The 26,639-nt window shown below is 40.5% G+C and overlaps 3 protein-coding genes, 1 long non-coding RNA gene and 1 other non-coding gene across 5 annotated transcripts; 3 read left to right on the top strand and 2 right to left on the bottom strand.

Moving 5' to 3' along the window:
* Positions 1-150: 150 nt before the first annotated feature.
* On the bottom strand, positions 151-6,113 carry exosc9 (exosome component 9). Its single transcript, XM_086142626.1, has 12 exons — positions 5,967-6,113; positions 4,129-4,223; positions 3,242-3,361; positions 3,014-3,116; positions 2,796-2,933; positions 1,879-1,961; positions 1,562-1,694; positions 1,358-1,446; positions 1,103-1,249; positions 807-961; positions 612-687; positions 151-528 (listed from the first exon to the last, which is right to left on the bottom strand). The coding sequence occupies exons 1-12, from the start codon at positions 6,030-6,032 to the stop codon at positions 459-461; spliced, it is 1,275 nt and encodes a 424-aa protein (XP_085998752.1). The 5' UTR covers positions 6,033-6,113; the 3' UTR covers positions 151-458.
* A 760-nt stretch (positions 6,114-6,873) lies between these two features.
* clgn (calmegin) lies at positions 6,874-18,184 on the top strand. The gene is made up of 15 exons (XM_086142770.1): positions 6,874-7,011; positions 10,606-10,872; positions 10,989-11,062; positions 11,185-11,243; positions 11,945-12,086; positions 12,222-12,303; positions 12,510-12,702; positions 12,824-13,013; positions 13,150-13,263; positions 14,686-14,842; positions 15,172-15,387; positions 15,515-15,631; positions 15,724-15,874; positions 15,969-16,114; positions 16,848-18,184. Exons 2-15 carry the CDS (start codon positions 10,606-10,608, stop codon positions 16,917-16,919), a joined length of 1,980 nt encoding a protein of 659 aa, XP_085998896.1. The 5' UTR covers positions 6,874-7,011; the 3' UTR covers positions 16,920-18,184.
* trnad-guc (transfer RNA aspartic acid (anticodon GUC)) lies at positions 7,981-8,052 on the top strand. The gene has a single exon. It is a non-coding gene; the product is annotated as a tRNA-Asp (tRNA).
* A 68-nt stretch (positions 18,185-18,252) lies between the features above and the next one.
* scoca (short coiled-coil protein a) lies at positions 18,253-24,237 on the bottom strand. Its single transcript, XM_086142771.1, has 4 exons — positions 24,093-24,237; positions 21,524-21,595; positions 21,354-21,434; positions 18,253-19,959 (listed from the first exon to the last, which is right to left on the bottom strand). Exons 1-4 carry the CDS (start codon positions 24,154-24,156, stop codon positions 19,817-19,819), a joined length of 360 nt encoding a protein of 119 aa, XP_085998897.1. The 5' UTR covers positions 24,157-24,237; the 3' UTR covers positions 18,253-19,816.
* On the top strand, positions 22,097-26,089 carry LOC147214037 (uncharacterized). Its single transcript, XR_015104467.1, has 3 exons — positions 22,097-22,353; positions 24,297-24,475; positions 25,928-26,089. It is a non-coding gene; the product is annotated as an uncharacterized LOC147214037 (long non-coding RNA).
* The last annotated feature ends 550 nt before the right edge of the window (positions 26,090-26,639 follow it).

Here is a 26,639-nt window from a genome sequence, read left to right as displayed (position 1 = left end):
ACGCAATCGTCTTCTACCTACTACTCAACAATTATGAGGAAACGCAACTCGAGACTTCTTGAAAGTTCTAGGATTTTCCTAGTTCAATTTTGCAAACATCACTTGCATTTTCTACATTTTAAAAACAAAACACAATACCATAATGAAGTTGTATTTGTGAAACATTTCATTTATAACTTGAACAAAACCCTGGGTCATTTCTTCATCACTCTTTAACCATGAATTTACAAAATGTTATCCCGCAATGCACACCTTAATAACAAAAAATAACCCACAGAATATCTTGACAATAGTTTTCTGAATGTTTACCAGAATTTCAGCATATCATCAGCAAAGTATATGATGTGTTTCTTTACATACAATTCTTTTACAAACCAGTTCAAAATGGACCTGAATAAGAGGTAAGTAGCTGGTTTGAAAAAAATAATCATAAAGTCATGTTGTCTTTCTAGTCGCCTTCACTTTTTCATTCGTTTCTTAGCTGATGCTGCCCCCTTCTGGTGCGAACTGGATCCAGCATTTTTCTGACTAGAAAACAGAAAAAAGAGAATAATTTAATTCCCTGAATTTAGGTAAATGCAACTTTTGGTCCAGACAACTGGAACACCAACCTAGGACCACTGTCTGTCGCCTCTGGGTGTAATATCACCACTTCCTCTTCTTCACTGTCAGATATTTCAACCACATCTATAATGAAAAAAAAACCCACATTATTTATGTTAGATCCTGTATTATCACTCATCTTTTGCTGCCCAATGAATACCTGAGAAGATTAATCAGATAAACGCTTTGAAAAATTGAATAACCTCCTCTGCTTGGCTCTTCTTCCATCTTTGTTACTTCATCCTCCTGGTCTTCATCACCATCACCTTCCATGTCATTGTCCTCCAGTCCCCATGTATTTTGCAGCCCCTGTCCTATCTGACCCACACCTGGCATGGGAACCACTGGGGAGGTTGATCTAGTCATGTAGTCAAGTCACCCAACACTTTACTCAATTAACACACACACACACACAAATGCCCATCCAAATTCCTAAATTTTTATGTTTATCAAAACTATTAGAATTTTTATCTCGGAAGGGCCCTGGTGCACAGGATACGTTTGAGAAGGGGTCTTAACACTCTGCACGATGTCATCCGCTTTCTCTGTTATGTCGCTCATCTCCACTGAAGCCCCGTCCATTTTCAGAGCCGTGATTCGCTCCTCAGGCATTGACTCTGCAAAACCGCATCTGCTGCCTTCTTTCCTGGAAAATGGGTAAATATAAATAAAAATAAAAAACGTGTAATTAGAACCTGGACTTGCAGATGACAGTTAAGATAATGAAGTGTATGGAGGTGAAGCAACCGCTCACCTGGCCTTCCTGTCGTTCTCAAGGGCTTTACTGATGAGCTCTGTGATTTCAGTCACTTTGACACTCGCAACTTTACTGCATCTCATGACCTATAACACAGTGGCATCAAGACAGTGCACCGCTTTTCCATTTGTCAACATTTTTGTTAATTCCCCTCAGGAAAGTCATTTCTATTATGCCCTGGAAGACAAAAGGAGTATGGACCTGCTCTTTGAGCAGCATGATGCCTCCACTGGACTGGATGGAGCAAATTTCTCTGTGTTTGTTCATGGCGATCATCAGCAAGCCATCCATCACGCGCTCTTCACGCTCGCAGGGGTCTACGAGAAGGTATGTCCTGCAACACACAAGAAACAGAGGTGAAGGTGATGCATTCCCAGAAAGATATCACATTAATCCTGCTTTTTATTAATTTTGCTGTCCCCGCTATTCAGGGGTAATATAATGAATCATGATCTAGATTGGCATTCAAAAGAGATGGAATTCAGTTTATGCTGTCATTGCTGATGGGCTGAGCTTACCCCTGCTGGAAGAAGGAAAAGCTGACACTGATGGGCATGTGATAGATACTGAGAGGAATAGGGTCCCTCTCCTCTGGACTGTACTGAGAGAGCACATAAAAATCCACACATTTAACTGACAAGGTCAAAGCAGTGTGCAGTGGGGTCACATTTATTTCACACCAGTGGTATGCTATGCTGCTAAAGCATGAAGAAATTTCCAGTCAACGGAGGGTGAATTTGGAGGTTTCAAAATGGGGAGGGTCACTCCCAAAGTGTGTATGTTTCCACAGCAGACTGAAAGCAGCAGGACAGAATGGTCTCTGCACCCATCTTTTGATTTGCAAAAGATGATGATTTAATAACTAAGGCCAATTCAGGATGGTATGCGACGGCATGGTCACTTCCATAAGTTTAATGTGTGGAACTTAGATGTACAGATGGCCTTAACAATACAAATGACAGTGTAGAGCTTTATTATGGATTTACAAATTTTAAAACAGAGTCAGTATTCATCACAAATGATATGCATATTCAATTTGAAATGTTTTGTTTCAGAGGACACAATGTATTTGTTATTAAACTGTCACTCTGAGTAAATTGGATTCTGCCTCATCCAAGTGTATGTTCCGTTCACTTTAAGTAAATCTGACAGCAGGGCGATCTTAGTGCAAACATCTTAACTTGAGAGCCTTAACCCGAGCAGGTTACACTTGCAACAAAAGCTGTGTACAGCTTTTAGACAAGTACTGGATTAAGTGAGCATGACACTGAGTAGCAAGAGGTCCAAGCAGAAAAACGGATGATTAAAGATACATAAAATTAATGACGTACAAAAGATGCTTAAAAAGAATATTCATTTTAAGTCATAATTTTCGGCCTCATTTAGGCCACACTGATAATCCTGTAGCAGGAATAAGATGAACAGGGTAACTCACCACAGTGACTTCCTCCCCCTGGATGCCGACATCAGGGCGTCTGAAGTGGCACAGAGAGGTGATGGCAGCGATGCTGGCAGCATCCATTAAGTTTCCATCATGGTTCAGGGTGTGAACGTCCACTCTGATCTGCCACACCTGAGCACACAAACAACATTTTCATCATCTGGACAGACTTAGTGGTCGTCGTCCTAAGTGTGTGAGTGTGCGGCGGTTACCTTTTCTCCCGAAACCACACACAGTGACTCTGTATCAATGCACTTGGAGTTCCTGAGGCATCTCTCCAGTTGTCTATTAAGCTTCACTGACAACTCAGACTGCCTTAAGAAAGAAAAAACACTAATTCACACTTGTTCCCCTTCGCTCGAATACTAAAATAAAAACTAAATTCCGTACATGAAATCATGTAATATGAAAATGCTCCTTTCAGTCATGTTTTGACTCACCTGCCCTGTTCAAATGCTGGTGAAGCCATTGGTGAAAGCTCTATGTTGAAAAACATGATTCCCTCATTGGGTCGATTCTCTTTGGGAACAACGAGCTCACAGGACACTTGGGCCATCACCCTGGACATCCGGGCAAATTACCACCAACAAATAGAGCTCAGTTTTCTTGACACAGCATGTTTGATGATTTCAGCTTGTTATTACATGACAGGATGCAGAATCAATCATTCACACACCCCAAAATATTTATACTTACTGCAATTGCAAAGACTTGCAAAACAAATTTTATCAATACCTTACAGGCTGTGGATTACTGTTGGTTTTTTGGACCACTGCTGACAGTAATATTTGCAAGGTTAACATTACAATATAAATAAATTTGCTGATATACTTTGCAAAGTTTAAAGAGATATTCTGTGAGTTTTTAGTGGTATTTTTTCATGTAGTCCTAGCGTTAATACCAATTATGTGTACGTAACAATGACCTGTATCGGTATTCATGCTCACAATCATGTTACAGTGATGCTGTTGTATCTTTTCCATAATTTAGTCTGATGCTTAAAATCAATTTTAGACTGAAAACCAAGGAAAAAAAAAATCGGAGACGACAGTATTCCTCATCTTACTGACAGATGGAATCACAATCAATGTTCAACAAAACATCAGTGACCAGCCTGATCACATTTGGTAATGCATAATTAACAGAATATTAATATCTTTATTCTGATAATTTAGAAAGCCATATTTTCAGCCATAGAAAAAAAACTTGCATTGTCCGACCAACTCAATCAATCACACCTGTATCAACTCTATCTATATTATTTATATTTCAAAATTATTATTCTTTTTTGGGGGGGAGAGGGGGTGATATTTGACCACAGGTTTACCTCGTTTTCCCGAGATCCACAAAGCAGCATCCATAATCGGTCCCAAAAGTAATCTTTATTTTTCTGTAGTCGTAGGTCTGTCTTCCATCTAAACGCTGCAAGGCATGTCAGGATAAATGTATATAAATATTTATATCTATAAAGGTATCAAATGCAGCCTCAGGTCTGCAGGGGCCAGTGTCTCCCTGAGCCAGTCCCAAGCCTGGAAAAATGCAGTGGGTTGCCTCATGAAGGGCAACCAGCGTAAACTTTTGCCAAACCCAAACATGCAAATCAACCATAATAACCAGATCATACCGGATCGTCAAAGCCCGGGTTAACAACGACCACAGTTGGTACCGATGACATACAGGATACCAGTGGAAATTGGGCTACTGTAAGTCAAAGGAGGAGAGGAGGAAGGCCTGTTCAGAAGCAGAGCGAGAAGAGGAAAGGCAAGAGTGTGGGACTTAAGAGAAGGGATTTTGAATATTGGGACTATGACAGGAAAAGGTAGAGAGTTGGTGCACATGATGCAGAGAAGGAAGGTGGAAAAAATGTGTGTTCAGGAGACCAGGTGGAAAGGTAGTAAGGCTAGAAGCTTAGGAGCAGGCTTTAGGTTGTACTATTATGGTACTGACAGGAAGAGAAATGGAGTAGGAATTATCTTGAAACAGGAGTTTGTTAGGAATGTTCTGGAGGTGAAAAGAATGTTAGATAGACTTGTGAGTCTGAAACTAGAAATTGAAAGTGTGATGCTCGATGTTGTTCGGGCTATGCCCTGCAGGTGGGATGAGAGTTTGAGGAGAAGTTCTGGAATTAGATGAAGTGATGCAGAATATCCCACAGAAACGATAGAATGGTAATTGGTGCAGACTTCGATGGACATGTTGGTGACGGCAATAGAGGGGGTGAAGAGGTGATGGCCATATCTGGTATCCAGGATAGGATTATAGAGACCGGTGGCGTTAGACTTTGCAAGAAGGATGGACATGGGTATAGTGAACACTTTTTTTCCAAAAAAGACAGGAACATAGGGTAACTCATTAAAGTGGAGGTAGGAGCATGCAGGTAGACTATATGAGATGAGATGAGATGAGATGAGAGATGAGAACAACTTTATTTATCCCGAAGGAAATTGTTGTGCCAGAGTTTCAAGTAAAAGCATAACAGTAATAGATAATAGTAGAAAGGAGGAAGAATAAGAAATACAATGAAATATAAATTGTCTTAACTGTTAACTGTAACTACAAAGATTTGATTTGATTTGATAAAAAAATTGATACGTCTATAAATCTTGTATAGACGAGGTAACCTGAAAGAGATCAGTGACTATATTATACAACAGGATCTTCAAAAGTAAGAAGATGTCTGAAAAATGGATACAAAGTGCGATGGTGCGCATTTTAAGAATAAGGGGGATGTACAGAACTGCGGCAACTATAGAGGAATGAAGTTGATAAGCCATGCAATGAAGTTATGGGAAAGAGTAGTGGAAACTAGACTGAGAGCAGAAGTCAGCATTTGTGAACAGCAGTATGGCCTCATACCTAGAAAGAGTACTACAGATGCAGTATTTGCTTTGAGAATGCTAACAGAGAAGTACAGAAAAAGCATATGAGAAATGAGAAGAAGATCAAAAAAGGTATCAAGTACTGGTACGATGAATCCTCGGAAGTTAAATGTAGAGAAACTTTGTAATCCATTCGCGCTGTGACAGTCTAATGCTTAATGTATTGCGCGGCTATTGATTGTAATGTATTAGTCATAATCTCCATCCCGTCCCCATATTCGCCCATCGGCGCTGTCAGTACACACGAAACTAAAAACACAACATCTAGCATCGAGAATCCACATACCTTTTTCTGTTCAATAGCTCTGAGCAGGAAATCCCGCTCGCAGTTAGAAAGCGGCGTGTCCTTCATTCCGCCGGGTTTTCTGGGTCTTCAGTTGTAGTTTTGAGTTCGTTATCCCATTAACCGCTACGCGCATGTGGCCGCCATCAACATCGGTTGAACTTTAATCCGGAAGTAGATTATATGTCTCAAAGTAAAAGTCTTTTTATTTTAATGGTATTTGTCAAACTTGGCTTCCATCAAGAATAAACATACCAGCTTGATTTTATCACAATCAAGTGTACGTGCTTCGCCCTTTGGGCGTTTTTTTGACGGAAACAATCATAAAGCAAACTTTTATTTTGAAATCATAACAACGCGTTTCAGATGCATCAAAGTATCGGTTATAATATCGTAATTGAGGATATTTCAAGTTAAAAGACCCAAAAGCACACATACACACACATACACGTATGTGCATGTCTTTTTTTGTTTTGTCTTTTTTTACATGTTTTAGGGAGTTCTTTATTGGAGTCAGTGACATAGCGGTGTGTTGAACCAACAAAAAAGAGGAATGGATCCTAAAAAAAATAGCGCAAACATAGCGCAAACCGCTCATCATTGTTTCTGCTAGTAAAATAAACCAAACAAAAGAGTGTTTCTATCTTATATGTGTGATGAAAATAAAGTTGAATCTAATCTAAAATCATAGAGATATAATCTAATATCCCCGAAACGTAAATCTATGTAATATGAAATATTTACACGCACTTTCGCTCTTTTTGGAGCCCTGAAGGCAACGTTGCCGTTTTCACCGTGCACGAACTGCGCATGCACGTTTCCCCAGTCGCGCCCGCCAGCTTTCGTGAACCGCGCGCGCGCGCCGCTATCCTGGGCGAGTGATCTGTCACACTGTCCATCCGCAGCTGACCACCGGGTTTTCCCCAGCCATAAACGGCGTTCCTCGGTGCTTCATTTTGCAAATCAAGTGTGAGACGCCCCTTTTGGGTCAGTTGTTGTGGAGAGGCTGTTTATATCAAAGATTTCTGCTGCGACAAGGAGACGCAAGGTTTGTTTGTGTGTGTGTGCGCTCATTCATTCTCCACCCCCCACCCCCCGCTTGTCATCACCGCGAATGTAGCCAGCTAGCCTTTGCTATGCAATGATTTGTGGAAATTCCTCTGGTCAAATATTTTATTTCATTTCCAACAACGAATTGTTGTTGTTAAAGGTGTCTATAACCAGACCTTTTATTGAATTGGGCTCATTTCTGCTTTGTAAGTCCGTTACTTCACGACACAAGCTTCTGTTGTGCTAACGTTAACTGCTTGTGATTAGCTAGCATGGACGTTAGCTACTGGGGGCAGGTGCAGCATCGAGCAAAAGCCTTTCTCAGAAAAACAGTTTAGGCATTGGGATGACATGATGCAGCCATGTTCGTTCCGCAGACCTGTCCGTGACATTTAAGTTTTTTCTTTCTTTCAATAACCCATTAAATGTAATGTTTTTAGTCTTGCATCATCCAAAAAATGAATGTCCTGCGTCAACTGTGACCCACTGACTGGGGGTGGAAGTTGGAATCCCCCCCGAAACCCTCAGAATATAATCTGTTTTCAGAAGAAAGTCTGTAATCGGAAGTGTTCTGCTTTCAGGGCATCACTAATCGTTCGTGTTTTTAGCCAATGAAGTAGAGGAAGAGTAACTAATTGATGAATAATTGTGGAAGCTGGGAAAAAGCAGGCATAAGCATTTGACGCGGCCCCTTTGTAAGCGAGGACTCGCTAGCAATGGCATCTTATTGGAAATATCGACGAATGACGTTAAATGTCAAGTACTAACTGAAATACAAAAAACTGCCAGTTCGTAAAAAGCAACCCCCGCCCGCACATGCTCACTCACGCTTAATCCGTGTAATATTATTGTGTCTGACAACGATACGCAACATACAAGTAGAGTCGTTCGCCTAAGTCCGTTCCCAAAGTGAAATTTTCTTTCGATTGGATGAATAATAAAAAACGTTGTGAGGCATCAACACAATTCCTCGTTAGTATAGTGGACAGTATCTCCGCCTGTCACGCGGAAGACCGGGGTTCGATTCCCCGACGGGGAGTGTGAAAACTGTTTTCGTTTTATTCAACCAAAGCACGGCTCCACGGTTTAAGTGAGTCGATCAGTTGCTGTTTTCATTGGAAACCAGTTTTATTGCATCAGTTAAGTAACTCAAGTAACTCAATGCTCAATTTGGAAATGAATACAACATTTAATTGATAAGTCATTAATCAGGAAACATGTTTTCTGTTTGCCAATACATAAAGAATAACGCCACTTAGATATAAGACTCTGTTAACTCTATCCTGTTTCCTAAATGATGAATTGAGTCTTAGTAGACATCTAATTTCATATAATTATAAAGTATCATTGATTATCAAAAAATTATTTAACAAATAATTCAGATTTGACATCTACAGTAATCCATGATGGTCAGAAGAAGTAATTTCAGAGGCGTGGAAGTCGAACAGAACTTAAGCAGAAACAATGTAAAGATAAAATATAGTTGAGTGATGTGATGGGAAACCAATTAAAAGAACTATCACCATTTGGTGGGCAACCCCAGTGTTTGTATTAATGTACTTCTCTATATAACTAAATAGACAAACCAAGAATGTCAAGATGTCTCTTGTCACAAATGATAACTAGCTCCTTTTTTGTAAATGTTTTTTTTATTTCAGTGTATTCACATACCAATTAATAGGGGAAATAGCTGAAAGCTGAATCAATAATGAAAATCATCTGTACTCGCAGCCGATGAACAGTGGAACCTGACTGGCTCCATACTAATTGTGATGACATTAGGGTGAACAAATGGAAATAGAGCACTGACATTCCCTGAAGCAGATGAATATAAAAGTAGCCTTCTTATGTCAAACAGCACTTGCCATTCTGCATACTGAAACTCGGATTAAAAATATTTAATAAAAGATGATTATAATAAAGGGTGAAAAATATATGTGATTTGACTTGTAGTAACAGTTGTAGACCTTAAATGTATTGTTTCCTGAACCGTCCTTGTATTATGATAGAGTGGCCTAAAGCTTATTGACTTAAAGGGGCAAAACGCTAATAATTATGTCAGTGCAGCAATGATTTTTGTAACACAATATAAAACAGGAAATATAATTTCTTCCCTTCCCTCCATCAAGTGCTAATGCCATAAAAGTGTCTGATACTAAATCCCTAAGTTAAAATAATGAGACACAAAAACAGTGGCCACTTCTCTGAACTGAACACAAAGAACTGACCGGCTTCAATATTAGCAAGCAAGGTCTCCTGATCAAAAGACAGAGCTGATGTGTTCGTTTGGTGTTTATTCAAAATTTTTCAGGCGCTCCACCACCACAATGTTGACAAATGGGGCAGCGCCTCTATAGCACTAAATGTTGATAGGCAGCTATGAGAGTTGTGCTGCTGTGGCAGCTCCAATCATGCTTTTCATTTCCTGCTGCTTTGAAAGAGAGTGAGCAGGTGTGGCTCGATCAATAGGAGATCAATGAAGCCGTTGTCTGGTTCAGGATGAGGCATTATTTATCTGTTCATGCTTATAGGATTTATGCAAAGATAACCATCCCATGCATGATTTCCTACAATATGTGTGGTATTTTATTGTTTGTATTAGATGCTGACAGCAGAGATAAATTGAAAAAGAGGGGGTTGGTTGCTTCTGATACACAGCAAAGGTTTGCTATGGTTTTGTCGCATATATCTGGAACATCAACTCTCATAAGCTGCACATTACTTTAAACAAGGGTTAGGAGCAATGTTTGGAAGGGGGCCGTTGTTGATCAAAGCAGAAAATCCTGTGCATTTTTTAAAACACTGCTCCTTGCCTCTGAGACAAGGCAGTTAGTTTCCATATACTGCAAGGGCCGTCGGTATTTGGAAAGACATAATGTTTCATTTCATTTTGTTTCAGTAGCCTACCAATAAACCTGGAATAAAGCATCTCAGAACTGTAAGCTTTCATTGTCAATGCAATTTGTTCAATAAAAACATGGCATTTACCATTTAGCAGTTACAAGCAATTGACAAGTAGTCTCATTTTCAGGGGCTTAAACCCAATCATCTGATTGGTGGTCTAGAAACTTCAAGGTATGTAGCTGCAATGTTCAGTGTTGATTCCAAGTGTCAAAATTGTAAGTGTTTGACACCTACTGGCACTCTCATTTTACCATCCAAAACAATATCTGTCCAAATAAAGGAAGCCATAAATCGGCTGAAAAACCAAAACTAAATAGACTGCCATTGTTAGTTAAAACCTGAGAACTGACTAAATCTTCTAAACTACATATCAGATACTGATTCCTTACAGTAAAGGGCCATTTATTTGTTTTGAACAAATAGTTTGATAAATCACACTGTATGCAATCTTTTGTTTGTCTTGTGATGTGCACTATAATTCCTTCGTCTTTGACACAGTTGTGTTCTGTATTGCTGTCATTTATGCCCATAGCACTGCACACACACGCACGCACACACACACACACACACACACACACACAAACAGACTTTGCTTTCTATAAATAACATTTATCCCACATGTTCCTCTCTTTCTTTTGTCACATACTATTATTCATCCTACTGTTTGGATCCCCATCCCTCTGTAAAGATGAAGTTGGGCAGGTGCTGGATGTGGCGCCTATTGCTTCTGTCCTTTCTGGCTGTGGCAGCAGTAGCCGCCCAACGCAAGCAGCCCAGGGTCGATGTATCAGATGCAGATGATAATCTGGACCTGGACGAAGAGGAAATCAAAGTTTTGATGGCAGAGGAGGAGGAGGGGGAGGCAACAGTCATGGATGAAGAGCAATTTGATGAGACAGATGACAAAGAGACAGAGAGTGGCAAGGCTGGAGCTGATACCAATATCTCTTTCCAGGTGAGGAAAGCCCCCCAGGACAAGCAGAGGTCTTAAGTATGATTGTTGTATTTTATGTAAATACCAAGCTCTGATCAGAATTAAAAATGAAAAATGAAGACAATTTTATTTCCCAGGTAACATACAAGACTCCTGTGCCCACTGGGGATGTGCACTTTGCAGAGACATTTGATGATGGATCACTGGACAGGTATTATCATATTCATGAAGTGCACGATATTCTTGCTGCTGTGCATGTGCATATAGACGGGCATTCGTGCACATCTTTTCTTGTGTTGAATCTGAAGCATTTCGGTTTGGTAAACCTTACAGGTGGCAGCTGTCAAAAACTGTGAAGGGGGATGCAGATGATGACATTGCAAAATACGATGGTTTGTAATATTTTTATATCCAAATATATATGTATGCACTTGAGGATGTACAGAGGAAACAAACATTATGAATTATACAGGCTTGATTCCACATTTTTGCAAATTTTCATAAATCTATGAAACAATAAATCACAAACAATATAAAGTTATGTTTTATACATAACAGTGAGATTTGGAAATGTACCTTATCTCAGAGTGTGATGAAATCAGTGATAACTCATGGATATGGCAGTCACTATAAATATGTAACATATTTCAAAAGAACTTCGTCATCACTCTGTGCTGCAAGGGTCTCTGCCAGCAGCACAAAACAGTTTTGAGTTCCTTCACGGAGTTTGACCAGAATTTAATTTGTAATCATTTGATGCAACCTTTTGTGACAACAGCAGGAAGGGGAAATATATTCAGTATTTGAATCACTCTACAGCACTAAATATTAAATTTCAGATCATCATGTGCCTTTTTGTCATTTTCAAAACTAGTTTATTTTTGAGAATTTAGAAAATTAATTGGCAGATGAAAATAACACAAGAACTTTAGATAGACTGTTTCTGTTAATAGAAAAATACCTTAGTGATGCTATTTTGTCTGCTTCTACACATCTTGTCTTGCAAGCTATTAAAAAACACTATCTGAAGCCATTGCACTGAAAGCTTAGACCTTGAAGTACTTTGATGACTGTCAGCTGTGTTAAAACGCAGGGAAGTGGGCTGTTGAGCAGCTGAAGGAAAACAAGGTTCCAGGAGACCAAGGCCTGGTGCTTAAGTCTCGGGCCAAACATCATGCCATTGCCGCCATGCTTGACAAACCCTTCATCTTTCAGAGTGAGCCTTTGGTTGTACAGTGAGTAAACACAGACTTACACAGCCTTGTCATTCCATATCTAACACTTTCGGAATGGGAACGTACTTGTTAGTATCCTACCAGTTAGAGAATACTACAACAGAATGACTTTTTGAGACCTGTGTGCGTTTTTAGGTATGAAGTGAATTTCCAGGACGGTATTGACTGTGGTGGGGCCTATATCAAACTACTTTCAGACACTGGGAAACTCAATCTGGTGAGTGCACAGGTTATCATGCTACTTCAAACAAGCACTGTGAAAATGATAGATAAATCCAGGCCAGTACAAATAAAGCTTGTTTAATATAGATATTAACAAAACCAAGAGGTCTTAATCATCGCCGCTGGGGCTCATGGTGTAATGAGAACTGAGCTCATGCTGAGTACATTTACAATGGAGTACTTTTTTCCCCTGCCCTTTAGGAGCAATTCCACGATCGCACACCTTATACCATAATGTTTGGACCAGACAAGTGTGGCGAGGACTACAAGCTGCACTTCATATTCCGCCACCAGAATCCTCTGAACAAAGACATGGAGGAGAAGCATGCCAAAAGGGCAGATGTGGACCTCAAGAAGTTCTACACAGACAAGAAGACTCATCTCTACACCTTGGGTACAATTCAGATGTGCTATTTTGTTGGTTGCTTTCTTTCATACCGCAGCGCATTTTACTTTCACTCCTAAATGTTTACTATCTTGCACAGCTAATTGTGTAACGTATCCCCTGTTGTCAGTTCTGAACTCAGACAATACCTATGAGATGCTCATTGACCAGTCCAGTGTGAGCCGAGGCAGCCTGCTGCAGGATGTTGTCCCCCCAGTCAACCCCCCCAAAGAAATCGACGACCCAAATGACTCCAAACCTGAAGACTGGGACGAGAGGGCGAAGATTCCTGATCCTGAAGCCAGCAGGCCTGATGACTGGTGACTGCAACCGCCATGCTTGCACAAATCGTAAAGAAATAGTTGACAGATTTAAAAACGCTGACATCATATTTAATGTCATTGCTCTCATGACCTTTACAATAGTCGCCAACCAGAATGTGTGTTTGTGTCACAGGGATGAAGGTGCCCCTGCAAAGATTGAGGACCCTGATGCTGTGAAACCGGAGGGGTGGCTGGATGAGGAACAAGAGTTTATCCCTGATCCCAACGCAGAGAAGCCAGAAGACTGGTAAAAGAATTTGTATTATTTCATTTCATTAGAGGCCCTCTATGATTCGATCACAAGTGAGTCTTACACAGATCGCCACTTTGTATTTCCTTCTCCTTTGTAAAGCATTTGTAGAGGGAAGGACTCAATAAGAATCTTCGTGGTGACATGTTTTGTTTTTTTCAACTTGTGCTGTGTGTTTCTTTTAAAGTAAACTTAGCCTGAGCAACTTTCGATCCCCTATCCACCTTCACCCCATCTCTCTGTCACACTTTCCCTCTGCCTCTTGCCACTTAAAAGCATTTTATAGTCTAGAATAAAAAACTGCTGATACCTTGTTGTCTATGCAAATGATTAAGGAGGCAGAGTATCAGGACAAATTGTTTGGCCTTTGATCTAGCATCTGAGGTAGTTGTAGTGCAGTATCAACAACTGGGAAAAAGAAACAGGCGGAACATGTGCATAACCAAACAGAAAGCCAACATTGTTACGTTAACATGTTACAATTGAATCAACTCCTATAGTCAAACAACAATAACCCAGCTTTAACAACATGGTGCTTTCTCATAGGACTACTGCTGTCTGTAAACTTCCACCCAGGTCATGTAAAACAAGATGGTGTTTTCTTAAAGATCCCCTCCAGTGAAGTGTTTTTTGTTATATTTATTTGCCCTCAATGTCGTAGTTACTTTGGTATCTTTGGAATATTTTGTCTCCAGAGAGCGGTTTTCTTTTCATTTCGAACCTCACAAAAATCTGAGGTTCCAATTTATCTTGAGCTGTCTACCCCCAGGGCAGCTGCGGGCTCTCTCCAGAGGGCTAACCCAGGATTCATTTTACCCTGCTGTATCGCTGCAGTATTCAACTCAGTTCTAGAGAAAAAACACTGTGGAGCTGAGAGTCCCCTTCTTTTTTTCCCCGTAGCCTTGTAGCCACACCTAGCAGCATTGGGGGGGTTCTAGTAATTTTCCGAACAGAGAGACAGAGATTGTCTGAACTGCAACACCCCCACTTGGAGACCACGGAGCTAGAGGGACAGCAGAGTGTCATGGTGTCTTGACAGATTGACGCTCCTAAAGGCTAAACACGAGCCAAATGACATGCCTTGGTGGGAGGCAGATCTATGAGTGTTCAGAATTTTATACAGACAAGAAGAAAAATATGATTTACTCCCAGTGTTTAATATATAACCGTAAAATAAATCATATTATGGATTTTTTTACATATTCCACATGTTTTGAAGAATAGTTGTATGCATTGATACGATACACACAAATTAAAAATATAATCCAAACACTACATACATACATTGTTGCAAATAATCAGTCAACACAAGTGATGCATGTAAAGACACAACTTAGCGCCACATGTAAACATGGCCTTTATATAGAGTTTAAAGAGATCTAGCCTCACCTTTCTCCTCCCTGGACCATTTGTGCGCAGGGATGAGGAGATGGATGGAGAATGGGAGGCTCCGCAGATTCCCAACCCAGCCTGTGAGACGGCCCCTGGATGTGGCGAGTGGAAGCGGCCCATGATCAACAACCCACAGTACAAGGGCAAGTGGAAATCTCCCCTTGTGGACAACCCCAATTATCAGGTATTGGCTCATTTACAGTAAAAAAAAATCTGTTTGTAATATTACGGTACAAAGAAATCCAAAGACTGCAATCTGATATTTAATTTGGAAAACCAGCATTGCTGGAGAGTTATTTTTGGTTACTTACCCACTGGTGTTTGGCTTGAAATATTTTCAACAAATGCATTACTTTATTTTTCTGATTCAGTATTTCATTAACTGCATTCCAGTCAAAAATACTGTGCAGGCCTTTCACAGCCCGATAGTTTTACCAAAGCAGAATCCGATATCTTAAAAACTGTGTATCAGTGGTCTTGTTGGGTTTTTCTAAGACTTGGTGTTCTCCCCAGGGCGTGTGGAAGCCACGCAAGATGAACAACCCTGAGTACTTTGAGGATCTGCAGCCTTTCAGGATGACACCGTTCAAAGCGGTGGGCTTGGAATTATGGTCCATGACCTCGGACATCTACTTCGACAATTTCATTATCACCTCCCACAAAGAAGTGGCCGACCGCTGGGCATCTGACAGCTGGGGGCTGAAAAAACTGGTGGCCAGTGCTAATGAGGTCGGTGTAATGTTTAACGAGAGCATCTGTGACACTGTGCTTGTGCCGCATCAAAGCGCTGCCATTTGATGCTTTGCTAGAAAAGGCTCAGTTAGCCCTTGTCCACCTCACTCGTCCTTTTCATCAGCCGGGGATCTTTGCTCAGCTGATGATGGCTGCAGAGGAGCGTCCATGGCTGTGGGTGATCTACATTCTGACAGTCGGCTTGCCAGTAGGACTCGCCGTGCTGTTCTGTTGGCCAAAGGTACCGTGTCAAGCTTCCGTGCAGCAGATTTTATTTTCCTTAAACTTAAACTGGCTTATAGGACAGCATCTCCTGTCTTGTTTGTATTTCAGAAATCAGATGACTATGTGTACAAGAAGACTGATCTCCCTCGTACTGATATTGAAGAAGAGGAGGAGGAGGAGGAAGAAGAGGAGGAAGAGGAGTCGGCAGCAGCAGATGAGGAGCAGAAAGCAGCAACAGAACCAGGAGAACCAGTGGGAGGTGAGACAAACGCTGCACTTCCACAGTCCCCGATCAATGCTTCAGGCGACTCCTCACTGTGGCATGCTCTCTTTGAATTCTCTGGGTCTCAAAGAAGCTGCAGAGGACAGTGGAGATAATGACAACGGGGTTTATGCTGGAGGGGACAATCTAGAAGATGAGGAGGATGATGAGGAAGAAGAGAAGGAGGAGGAGGAAGAGGAGGAAAGCAAGTCTCCAGAAAGAATAGCGGAGGATGAGGTGGGTGGACCTTGAAGTTTGCCTGTAAGAGCACCATTTTGAAGGAGACAGCATCCACATCATCCGCACTTTCACCTCACCTTCATTTCCACGCAGCTCCATGTGTCGGTTCCAAACTGATGTTGTAACCCTGATAGCATCCAGATTATTTTTCATCAAATGCAAAACACAAGCTGTGTTTTGCGATACTTTTTCATCTGAATCATTCAGATTTGACCTTGCAGAAATGTTGAGAATTACATAGGTGCCTGATTCTGTCCGTCTGCATCACACAGTGGAGATGCAGGTTATTTATTTATTTTTAATGTTTAAAATGCCATCATTAATTCTTGAAAAACTCAATTGCACTGACAGAATCATGCTGAGTGTTTGTTAGGTGCAAGAAAACAGTTCCTTATGAAACTAGAGTGCTATCTTACTAATAGGTGCCTTTAATTCTACAAAGAAATGGTTTTCTTATTATTTGACACCTTGCATTTCCCACAAGTGCTTGTTAACTTCTCCTTAGAATACCCTTTCACGCCTCTGTTTGTTGAAACACTAATTGTATGTATAACATTTATCTGTATCAGCCCCCTTGCTCATTTTGAGGGTACCTGCCTCTTGTGTTCATTTTTGGTAATTGCACTAAAGAACATGACGTGTATTTAAGTCCTCCAATAATTAATTTGACGATATGAGTCATCCTCTGCTGCGGTTACAAATCATCAAATTGCCTCTTTGATTGTTGCAGCTTAAGGAGGGAGGAGACACCGAGGATTCCCATAAACAAGCTGTGAGAAAGAGGAGGGTACGGAAAGACTGAGGACGTGAACCCCAAGCCTACCTTCTCCATTCTATCCCTGCAGGGACAAGGTGGAAGGACCATCTCTGTTGCTTCCCTTCTCTGAGCAGAACAGCATGTGTGTGTGTGTGTGTGTGTGTGTCCCAACGACCTGGTAGCCTTCATTCAACCTGGCTGCCCAAGCCATGACCCCCCAGCCCTTCCACTACACCCATCACCAATCACAGGTCCTGGTCCGCCCCCCTTTCCCTCTTCTCGTCCCCCCTCCCTTGTCTTCTCGATCACCTATCAGAATAATCCCCAGGAGATTTTGTGCATTTAGCTGTTTTTACCCTTCCTTGAAAACTCGAGGTGTCGTCATCCCTGTGTCTGTCGTTGCCTGTCAGTCTGAAGAGCCCTGCCTCTTTCACTGCTGTTCCACGCTGTTTCCACTGTCTTCTCTCTGAATATAAGCCGTTACAGATCTGCCAGTCTGTCTCCTCCAAGAGCGAAGGCGGCACTGCTATCGAGTCCCGCGTCCTTTTGTCATGAGTACAATTTAGGGGGGTTTCATTGAAAAGGACCACAGAGGGTTCCAGGCTGCATGAGGTGTTACCGCTGCGTCGGAACATTTCTGCTGAAAGTCGCCTCAGCTTAGTTTTGAATATTACCTCTTAAAAGAAAATGAATATTATGTTTAGATGTTAAATAGTTTTTAAGGTGCATCAGTTTCTTTTTCCTAAGTTAAATGCTTTTAAGAATAGAGGATTAGTACTGATAACTATTTATTGGCTTTGTTAAAAATTTGTTTTATGCCAGTATGATTAAACTAGAAGGGCACCGTGTAGAGCAAAAAAACTACGTGTGGTTGAGAAGAGCCAACCTCTCTGAGGTAAAAATGCAGTGTTTTTAATGACGCTTGATGCTACGAGCTCGCTTACTGAGCCCGGGTGGGTTTCTCCATCGTGAGTAGAATTCATCCTCAAAGCACCAACTTTGAGTGCCTTGATCTGTTATTTATCAATAATACAGAAGAATTGTGTTTCAGTAGCAAACAGCTGGATGTTAAATTTCAGTCAGCACACAGCAGTGCTTTATCCAGAATTAGAGGTTTAGCTGGAGATCTGGCCTGACACTGTTGCCTGGGAAAGACAAAGACGCTTTTGTTTGATACTAATGTCTCGAGCTTTTTGTAGTTCACATTCTTGCCGGATATTGGCGGCTATCCCTGTTTACATTTGTTTGCAAATTGTACATTGCTCTTAAAAATTAAAACTATTTAATGATTTTTTTTCTTTCCCCCAGAATTCTGATCATTTGTCCCAATTTGTGAAGATTGCACTCCCGATGGTTGAAAAATAACCAAGAGAAGGAAGCCATGTTAGGTTTTTATTAAAACAAAATTTTAAAAGGTGCAGGGTTCTACACACACACACACACAAGATGAGTCCAGGAAGTGTGTAGGGGGGCATATTTAGCATGCCAGACAGAAAAAAATGAAATGCTTGTGTACAACTTAAACATATCAAAATAAATTCAATAGATTACAGCGTATGTACAGAGCTTAGAGCCTCCAGTAAAATTATCATTTCATCCCTTTTCACACAGCACCAAGGTTACTCAATGCTTTTGTTTTTCATTAGTAATTATTAATTGATATTTCAGTTCAAAACTAAATTTCAAGTGTCATCCTTTCACTTGTCTATCTTCAGTCCGTCTTAACAGTGTCAGTCTTAGAGGAAACACCCTCCACTCTGATGTATGCAGCCATCAGCAGTCTTATGGTCATAACCCTCCTCCATCAGGCAACATGGGCCTAATCAATATCACTCAAGGCCTCTTAACTGCTTTTGCTTCCACATGTTTTCATCTCACAATTTCTCTGTCACATCAGTTAGCCTGTTCTGACCACTCCCTTACTGGCAAGTGTTTCTTCAGCACAGCTGTTTGAATCAGTGGTCAAGCAAAGCTACGTCGATGAACTAGACCGTTGCCTCGGTAACTATCTCTAATTGTGGTGCTTTGGCTTACAGGTCATGGATGCTTTTTCAAATCAGAGAAAATTGTTCAGAAGATGTTATTGCCACTGATTATCTTAAGACTCTCATGAAGTTAACCCCTGCTTTCTGTGTCTCTTATTGTTGCTGAGCTCTCAATGGTACCTCTGCATCTCATATTGTTAAAAGACTCTTAAAAGCTTCATACGGCGGTCAATTCAGTTATTACTGATTTAATATGAATTAGATATGCAAAGCTGATGAAAAGGAAACTCATGCCATCCTAATACAATTTTGTTTACAGTAACACTGTTCTGTTTGCCAACTTTCAAGAGGATAGTCATTGTACTTATTGACATGACTGACGACTCGCAGTTGACGTACAAAATACTTTACAAAAAATAAAATAAATAAACTAGAGTTGAAAATGAGGTTTTTAGTCAAACGGTATTTGTATCATATATTAGGGTTGGTCTTGATCCCACTTAGGAGCCGATAGAAGAGACAGAAACAGAGGGTTGGGGAAGTGAGGGGGGCACGGACGAACTGAATTATAACGCAAACCAAAAGCCAAGTCAGTGTTACAGAGCATAGACATTTACAGACATATACAAAGACAATGTGGGCACAAATGGCCCTTTATTGCTTTGTACACAGGGGTTGTGGTATCATGTTGACTCTTGAGAGTGAGGGGAATTCTTGTCTGTCATGTAGAGAGGAAGCTGCTACTGAACTGACCTGGGGGCCACAAACATTGAAGGAAATGAACCAGCTACTTTTGACACATAAGGACAGGTGACAAGTCAGTATAAACTTTTAACCTTGACTAGAATAAACCAGCTTAAAAGATCCAGGTTTGCTGCGGAAACCACCCCCTCCACATCTCCGGTGTTTCCTGCCCCTATAAACGGCCCGCGACTTCAGGTTTCTCCCAAGTCAACCTCACTTCCGTTTGCTTTTGGTGTCGGTGGTCTGAAAGACGCTGGAGGCAGACATGAGGTTCTCAATGTACTGACCCAGGACCTGGTTCTCTGACTTTAATTTCAGGTTCTCTTCCTTGACTGCATCCACCCGCGCAGACAGGTCTGGAGCACAAACAAGAGACGACAGGCAGCCCAGACAGATTTCACTGCAGGCTCCAAGAATCACAATTTCTGCTTCTCATTTGGGAAAAATTCTGTCAGTATATTTCCATGATTTCTCCACAAAATTTTAACAACCAGTTATTTGGTCAAAATTGAAAAAAAAATATCCTTCCAAAAATGAACCAAATATTTGAGACAAGTTATGTCAGTGGTTTTAAACAACCACTCCACAAATTGAGATCGACCAGCCAATTCTTAACCGTGTCCTTAATAACAGAGCAAAAATAAAAAAAACTATATACATATTCCTGACTCTAATTTCCATGAGTCTTCCAAATTCTTAAATGTTTATCTTGTTCTTTCCAGACTGCTATATTTAAACTTCTCTTTTGCGTAAACAAATGTAGAACATTTGAGGCATGCGCATATTTAAAACTAAACCCAAATAAGATTTTTAAAAACTTCTGCATACAAATATATGTGGGTTTGTAGGTTAACTTTCGTGACTTTTTTAAAGCATGCATTTTGGAGACTGCTTGCATGTAAGCGTCTCAGATGCAGCTGTTAACAGGACCAGGGCTTACTTCTGATACATTGGCATTCTGATTGCTGGACGTTGTTTGACTAATGAAGGTCAACTTAAAAATGCCTCGAAACTTTCATCCAGTTGTTTCAATACCTGTCTAAAGCCTTGACTGATTTGTTAAGGACAATCATGACGTCTGTCTATCTCAAACCTCACTGTCATGAGTTTGTTTAATATTTACTTAATTTTCAACTTTCAAATGTATATCCTTGATTAAAATACCAGATTGTGCATATTTTTTTCTCATTAAAAAAAAGGGGTTGGTCTATCTGTCAAATAAATTGTTTTTTCTCAGCATTAACCCTAAGGAAAAAAAAACTTGAGGACTGATACATATATTACTTCCAGGTATTGTTTGCTGCCTCTAAAGGTAACGAGTAGTAAAATATTTGGAACATATGATTATACATTAAGTATTATTATGGTGTATCTCAAGTGTGTTTATGACATCACATCATGGCTACTAGGACTCCCTCAGCTACATGAAAAGACCTGCCTCTCTACTGCTCTCTGGATGAGATGGCTAAACTCCTGGGGAGACCCCATCATAAATTTAGTGTTGGATAACAGCCCATTTACTCATGCCAATCCCCTGTGACTTTGAAAAGGATTATGTACTCGCCATGGAGAAGTCTAAAAAATATTACACAGGTCATTTTTAGATGTAAAATAATTCCACAATAGGAAGATACAGCAGCGCGGACCTGTGTTGAAGTTTATTCTGATGAGGACATCTGTTTTAAGGCTCATCTGAATTCACTTACATCGAATGACAAATACATGAATGTGCATGTTGCTTCTGTGTTACCTTCCAGCGTGTGCTGAAGCTCCAACACCTGATTGATTAGCCTGGTCTTCTCCTCCATCTCCACCGGGTTCTCCATGTCCCCTGGCAAGACACACAGTGATGACCTCGTCTTTTACCCCTGCACACAAATCTTCTCTTTCAATTGTCAAGACAAATAGGGGCATACATACCATCTATATCGCAGTTCATGATGTAGAGCTCGTTCTCCTGTTTAGTATACAGGGCTGCAGATCCGCCGTCCTCTGTAAAGACATCAACATAGAACATAGCACAGACTGACATGAGGATCCTATTCCCCTAATAACCTCACACGTGTGATCGGAGTGAAGTATCAACATCAGCTCCAACAACAACAACAATCTGGTTATGTATTGAGTGATGACGAGTCCCTGAGATCCCAAACCCCCTCTCATGTTTCATTTTTTGAAACGTTTTGATAGCTGGTGAATCCACGCAGACCTCGCTGGTGCAAACACCGCGCCCTGGCTGCTGCTAGCACGTCACGGGCTAATCAATATGTGTGCGTAAACTTTTATCACATCTGTCTGGTTACCAGCTATCGGAAGGGGCGGGGGTTGACGCCATAATACATCATCGCTACTGATTCGGCGCTTTTAAGCACCGTATAGACTGCATCATGTGCTTATTAACTGTGATGTGGGCAGGTTTGCAAACACCCGGGGTTAATGGGAGCGACAGGAAAACAACAAATGGCACGTCCTATCGTTAGCTTCCCAAGACGAGGCAGGGGCTAGAGGGCGTAAAGTACTGAGCAGCCAAGACACTGAGACTCATGAATGTACCCGAGTGGTTACTAAATGTCGAGAAAAAATGAATATAATCGAGATGACGCCGTGGATTCATGTCTTTTATATCCGTTGGCAGCGGGGACGTGTCCGATAATGGACGTGTATATGTGTTAGTCTTATTAGCATACTAGCGCCCGACGAACTACGCCTAAAGGACAGCGACATAACGTTGAATATTGAACTAAACCGAGGTAAGTAGCCCCGTAAAGCACACGCAGAGTCTCCCTTTTGACGTTAATGTCCCATAAACTGACATTTCGAATATTTAATGGATCGTCAACCAGCCCGGGATGCTAACACTACATGCTAACTGATGCCATTAGCGCCTCTAGCTTCATTTGGACCTGTCAGCGGTGTCTGGACCGAGATTCTCGAGCTCTGAACGTCATGAAGAATAAGTACATAAACGTCGATCTTTGCTCAAACTCACCAAAACTAAGAAAATATTTTCTCCAACAAGCGGAGAGTTTCGCTGTGGATAAACACAGTGGCTCTGGTGATGAGGGTGATGATGAAGAAGAAAATACTGTTCCCACCTACCTCGTCATCACGACCTCATTGCATGTACATCACCATATCGGCCAACAGGGGGCGCAATCATTGCCCTCAAACATACACACTGTGTGTGTGTGTGTGTGTGTGTGTGTGTGTGTGTGTGTGTGTGTGAAAGAGAGAGAGAGAAATACTATAATCACGTATTATAATTAAGGGGGTCTTTAGGGTGCAATATTTTCATTGCCACAAGTATAAAAAGTCTATGTATATTTTCCATGCAATGTCTTACATCATAAATAGTAACTATTATGTGTGAGGTAAATTTCACGGAAAACCTTTTACAGATGCTGTGCTATAATTTGTATGTATATGTACAGGACTGTCTCAGAAAATTAGAATGTTGTGATAGAGTTCTTTATCGTCTGTAATGCAATTACAAAAATAAAAATGTCATACATTCCGGATTCATTACAAATGAACTGAAATAATGCAAGCCTTTCATTATTTTAATATTGCTGATTATGGCTTACATCTTAAGAAAACTCAAAAATCCTATCTCAAAATATTAGAATATCATGAAAAAGTAATGTTTGTTTTTTAATTGCATTACAGAAGATAAAGAACTTTATCACAATATTCTAATTTTCTGTATTCTGTATTTGTCCTGTATTTGTACACCTGACGTATTTATACTTGTGTTCATGTGCTAATACATAAACTAATATATAAACAAATGCACTTAATGATTAAATCTAAAGAGGATTCCAAAATTTCAGTTATTGAGGAAGAGATATTTCTATTACACTATTTTTTGTTTAAATAACGATCTTTTGGGGTATAATTTAATAAATAATGTAAAATGTCCCCCTCAGTATACGTTGTTAAGCTGTTCTTGTGCCACAATTTACCAAAATATTTGATTAATCTGTGGATCCTTTGTGGTGTGGATAGCAAGACATATCCCCTGTGTCAATGTGAGCCAAGCAGTGACGTGACTTGATGTGTTGTCTGTAGTGGCAGGATGACACTCGTAAACGTGCAAATAAAGGATATGACACGCAACGTTCACTGAGAGGACTAATTGAAGACATTCAGGTCCAGAAGCCGATATTCTAAATAAGATTAAACCCAGCTTTGTGTCCTTTCACCGCGCATCACAGATAACCGCTCTGGTTTTACAAGCTGTCAGTCCACATGCCCTTTTGCTCACTTATTGTCACTTGCTCTATTTTTTACTTCCTGTTAACAAACCTCAACTAGTGACTCGATGAAAATCGTAAGTCCGGCACTGAAAATGGGAATAAACCCCAAACTGTGTTCACATCTAATTTAAATTGCTCTTTCAAGAAGAAACAAACGTACAGATCACATGACTCACTTTGTGTTCCTATAAACAAACGTAGTCCATAGTCCAGTGTGTCCATTGAGGTTTTACCTGTGTCATCTGCCAGGGAGATGTTAGTGAACGTCCCGTCATCCTCATCCAACTCGGCCTCCATGGATTGTTTTCCCTCCTCTTTCTCCAGCTCACCGTCTTTTTTCTGTTTTCACCTGACAGGTGTGATCACAAGTGTCTGCGATCTCCTGTGTCTCTCTTTGAGGAGCTTTTTTTTTTTTCAATCCCTACTCTCTCCTCTAGGCCCTCCCTCCGCACACACCCACCAACTAGATTATTCAACGTCGACACAGTTACCTGCCCTACCTGACTGACAGCTCAGGTTACTAAGTTTCCACTGGAATCCCCATGGCAACAATGTCCACAGCATGACACCATCAAGAAGTGTCACAGGTCACCCAATGCAAATATGAGCTATGAATGTGAGTTACAAACAAGTGTACACACACAAACAGACACATTTAGTCACACCTTTACCTAAAGGTTGTTCTATGTTCTGTATCTAGCCTTTTAAAACTTAGCACAACAAAATTTGTTTTTTTATCATTCCAATAAGTATGTAATTAATGTCTTAACTGAAAATCCCAGAGAGGACATGAGTGGGGGATCTGGCCTGAGTACATTTATGGGCGCACAGTTCTCTCTGCTGGAAAAATTGGGTACTGCAGGACATGGTTTGCGTTGCATATCACAGTGGTATGTGGGACGACTGGATACACAAACATGCACACGCACACATTTGGATGTAAATGAGAGCTACAAATAAAAATCTTTACCACAATTATATTCTGCATGTTGCAAATGGACATATAGTGCCACTCAAATGCTGATATAGCTCAGCCTGTAGCTTCAGTCGAATAGCAGAAACAGTCATATCTTTAAGTAAATTAAGTTTTGCTGTCTTCCGGTTGTGCAAGAATATTCTCCCAAAAAACAACTTCTATAAATATTTGCAGTCAGACTCCTTCATGTCAATAAGCTGTCAAAGGATAATGAAAACGCCACCTTTATCAAAGTATCAAAGTCTGAGGATGTAATGCCATAAATCTAGACAAGATGGGCCATATATCTGTGTATAATCCCCCAATAGCTGCATTGCATGTGGTATTGCAGCAACATTAGCTGAGCTAAATGATCGGAAAACAGAAATGAACGAAGACATTAAGGAGGGAATGAGGTGATGTTTTTTTTTTTCAGGAGCACAAACAAACACATTTCTTAGATTTCAATCAGTTTGGTTCGTTGTTAATAAAGAAGTATATTACGTCTGTTAAGCTCAATCATGTGTGCAAGTACCCGTTTGCTTTATTTTACTTTTGGTTTGGAAAACACCATTAATCCGGCTGTTCACTGGAATGGACTGAGATCCAAAACATCCACAGCGATACAACACAATGTCCACTTATGTTGAGCTTTTGGAATAACAGTCAACGAAAAATAATGGATGGAAGTATGGACAGGACATTTTTGAGCACTGCTTTGACACTGGATTGTTGATTTCTCTTTAGCGTATTTATGTTTATTATCTGGCGTTGTGCAGTTACTATTAAGAAATGTCATTTTTTGGGTGAAAACGTGCCCCTGTCACGGTCAAAGACTGTCGTGTTGCAGTGGAGGAGTGCCTAAAACTAACATCAGCATTAAAAAAAGAAGCACAATGGATATTTTCTACACTACTATGCGAATATGTACGATTTAGAATTATGCAAACAACTTTATTGGGACAAGAGAACCAAATAGCCAGCCAGTCAGTCCAAATTAAGCACATATATTGAAGAGCATAGGGTTGAGGTCAAAGTCCTGATTTAATGTTATTTTGGACCTTTTTTCTATATTTCTTTGATTTAAATTTCTGCATGTGTGTCTCTCCCCAGGTGTTATTTCAATGTGCACACGAACAGATGAAAATGTATCATTGTGAGAACAGTGACATGAAGGCAAGGTCGTCCCTAAGCTGAAAGCGTCAATATGTCCAAACACAAGGCATCAGAATTACAGGCGGAGCCTGTGTTAATGCATCACAGCACCTGTTTCAGGTAAGGAAAACATCACAACATTGTTTAAATGTTGAGTATGGCAATGGTCACTTGACATTCAAACCGAGAAGGGATTATTAACATTGTATTTTTTTACACTCAAACGAAACCACACTTCAGCCTGAGGAAATTAACTATTTGCTGAAGTCAAAATCCCACACAATGTGAATTTTGCCACTTATTTTGCCACATATCTAAATTTAATGGGATTAAAGAAGACATTGCATTTCCATCAATCTATTCCTCAGATCAAATATTATAATGGAATAAGACAAACCAAGACATTAGTGGGCAATTTAGATATAGTCTTTCTCTTATCAAGTGAAACTTAAGTACACGGACACTGTGCAGGAATTGTGAGTTTCAAGATCATCAGATTTTCTCTGTGCTGTTGCATTTTTTTTTCTTTTTTTGTAGCTCAGTGTTTTTCCCAATCTCTGCCACAATTTCAACTCAGAGAGCGTTGAAGCACTTTGTTTTCTGCAATCACACCTCTGCGCATCTTCACCCATTCACTGTGTTAGTGTTTGTGTAGCGCTTGATTTGCCTT

This window comes from Fistularia commersonii, chromosome 35 (assembly GCF_037954325.1).
Source record: "Fistularia commersonii isolate RoL2024-O1a breed Wild chromosome 35, RoL_Fcom_v1.0, whole genome shotgun sequence".
Classification (NCBI taxonomy): domain Eukaryota; kingdom Metazoa; phylum Chordata; class Actinopteri; order Syngnathiformes; family Fistulariidae; genus Fistularia; species Fistularia commersonii.
The sequence above is the reverse complement of the archived record's forward strand: the minus strand, read 5'-3'. Positions and strand labels throughout refer to the sequence as shown.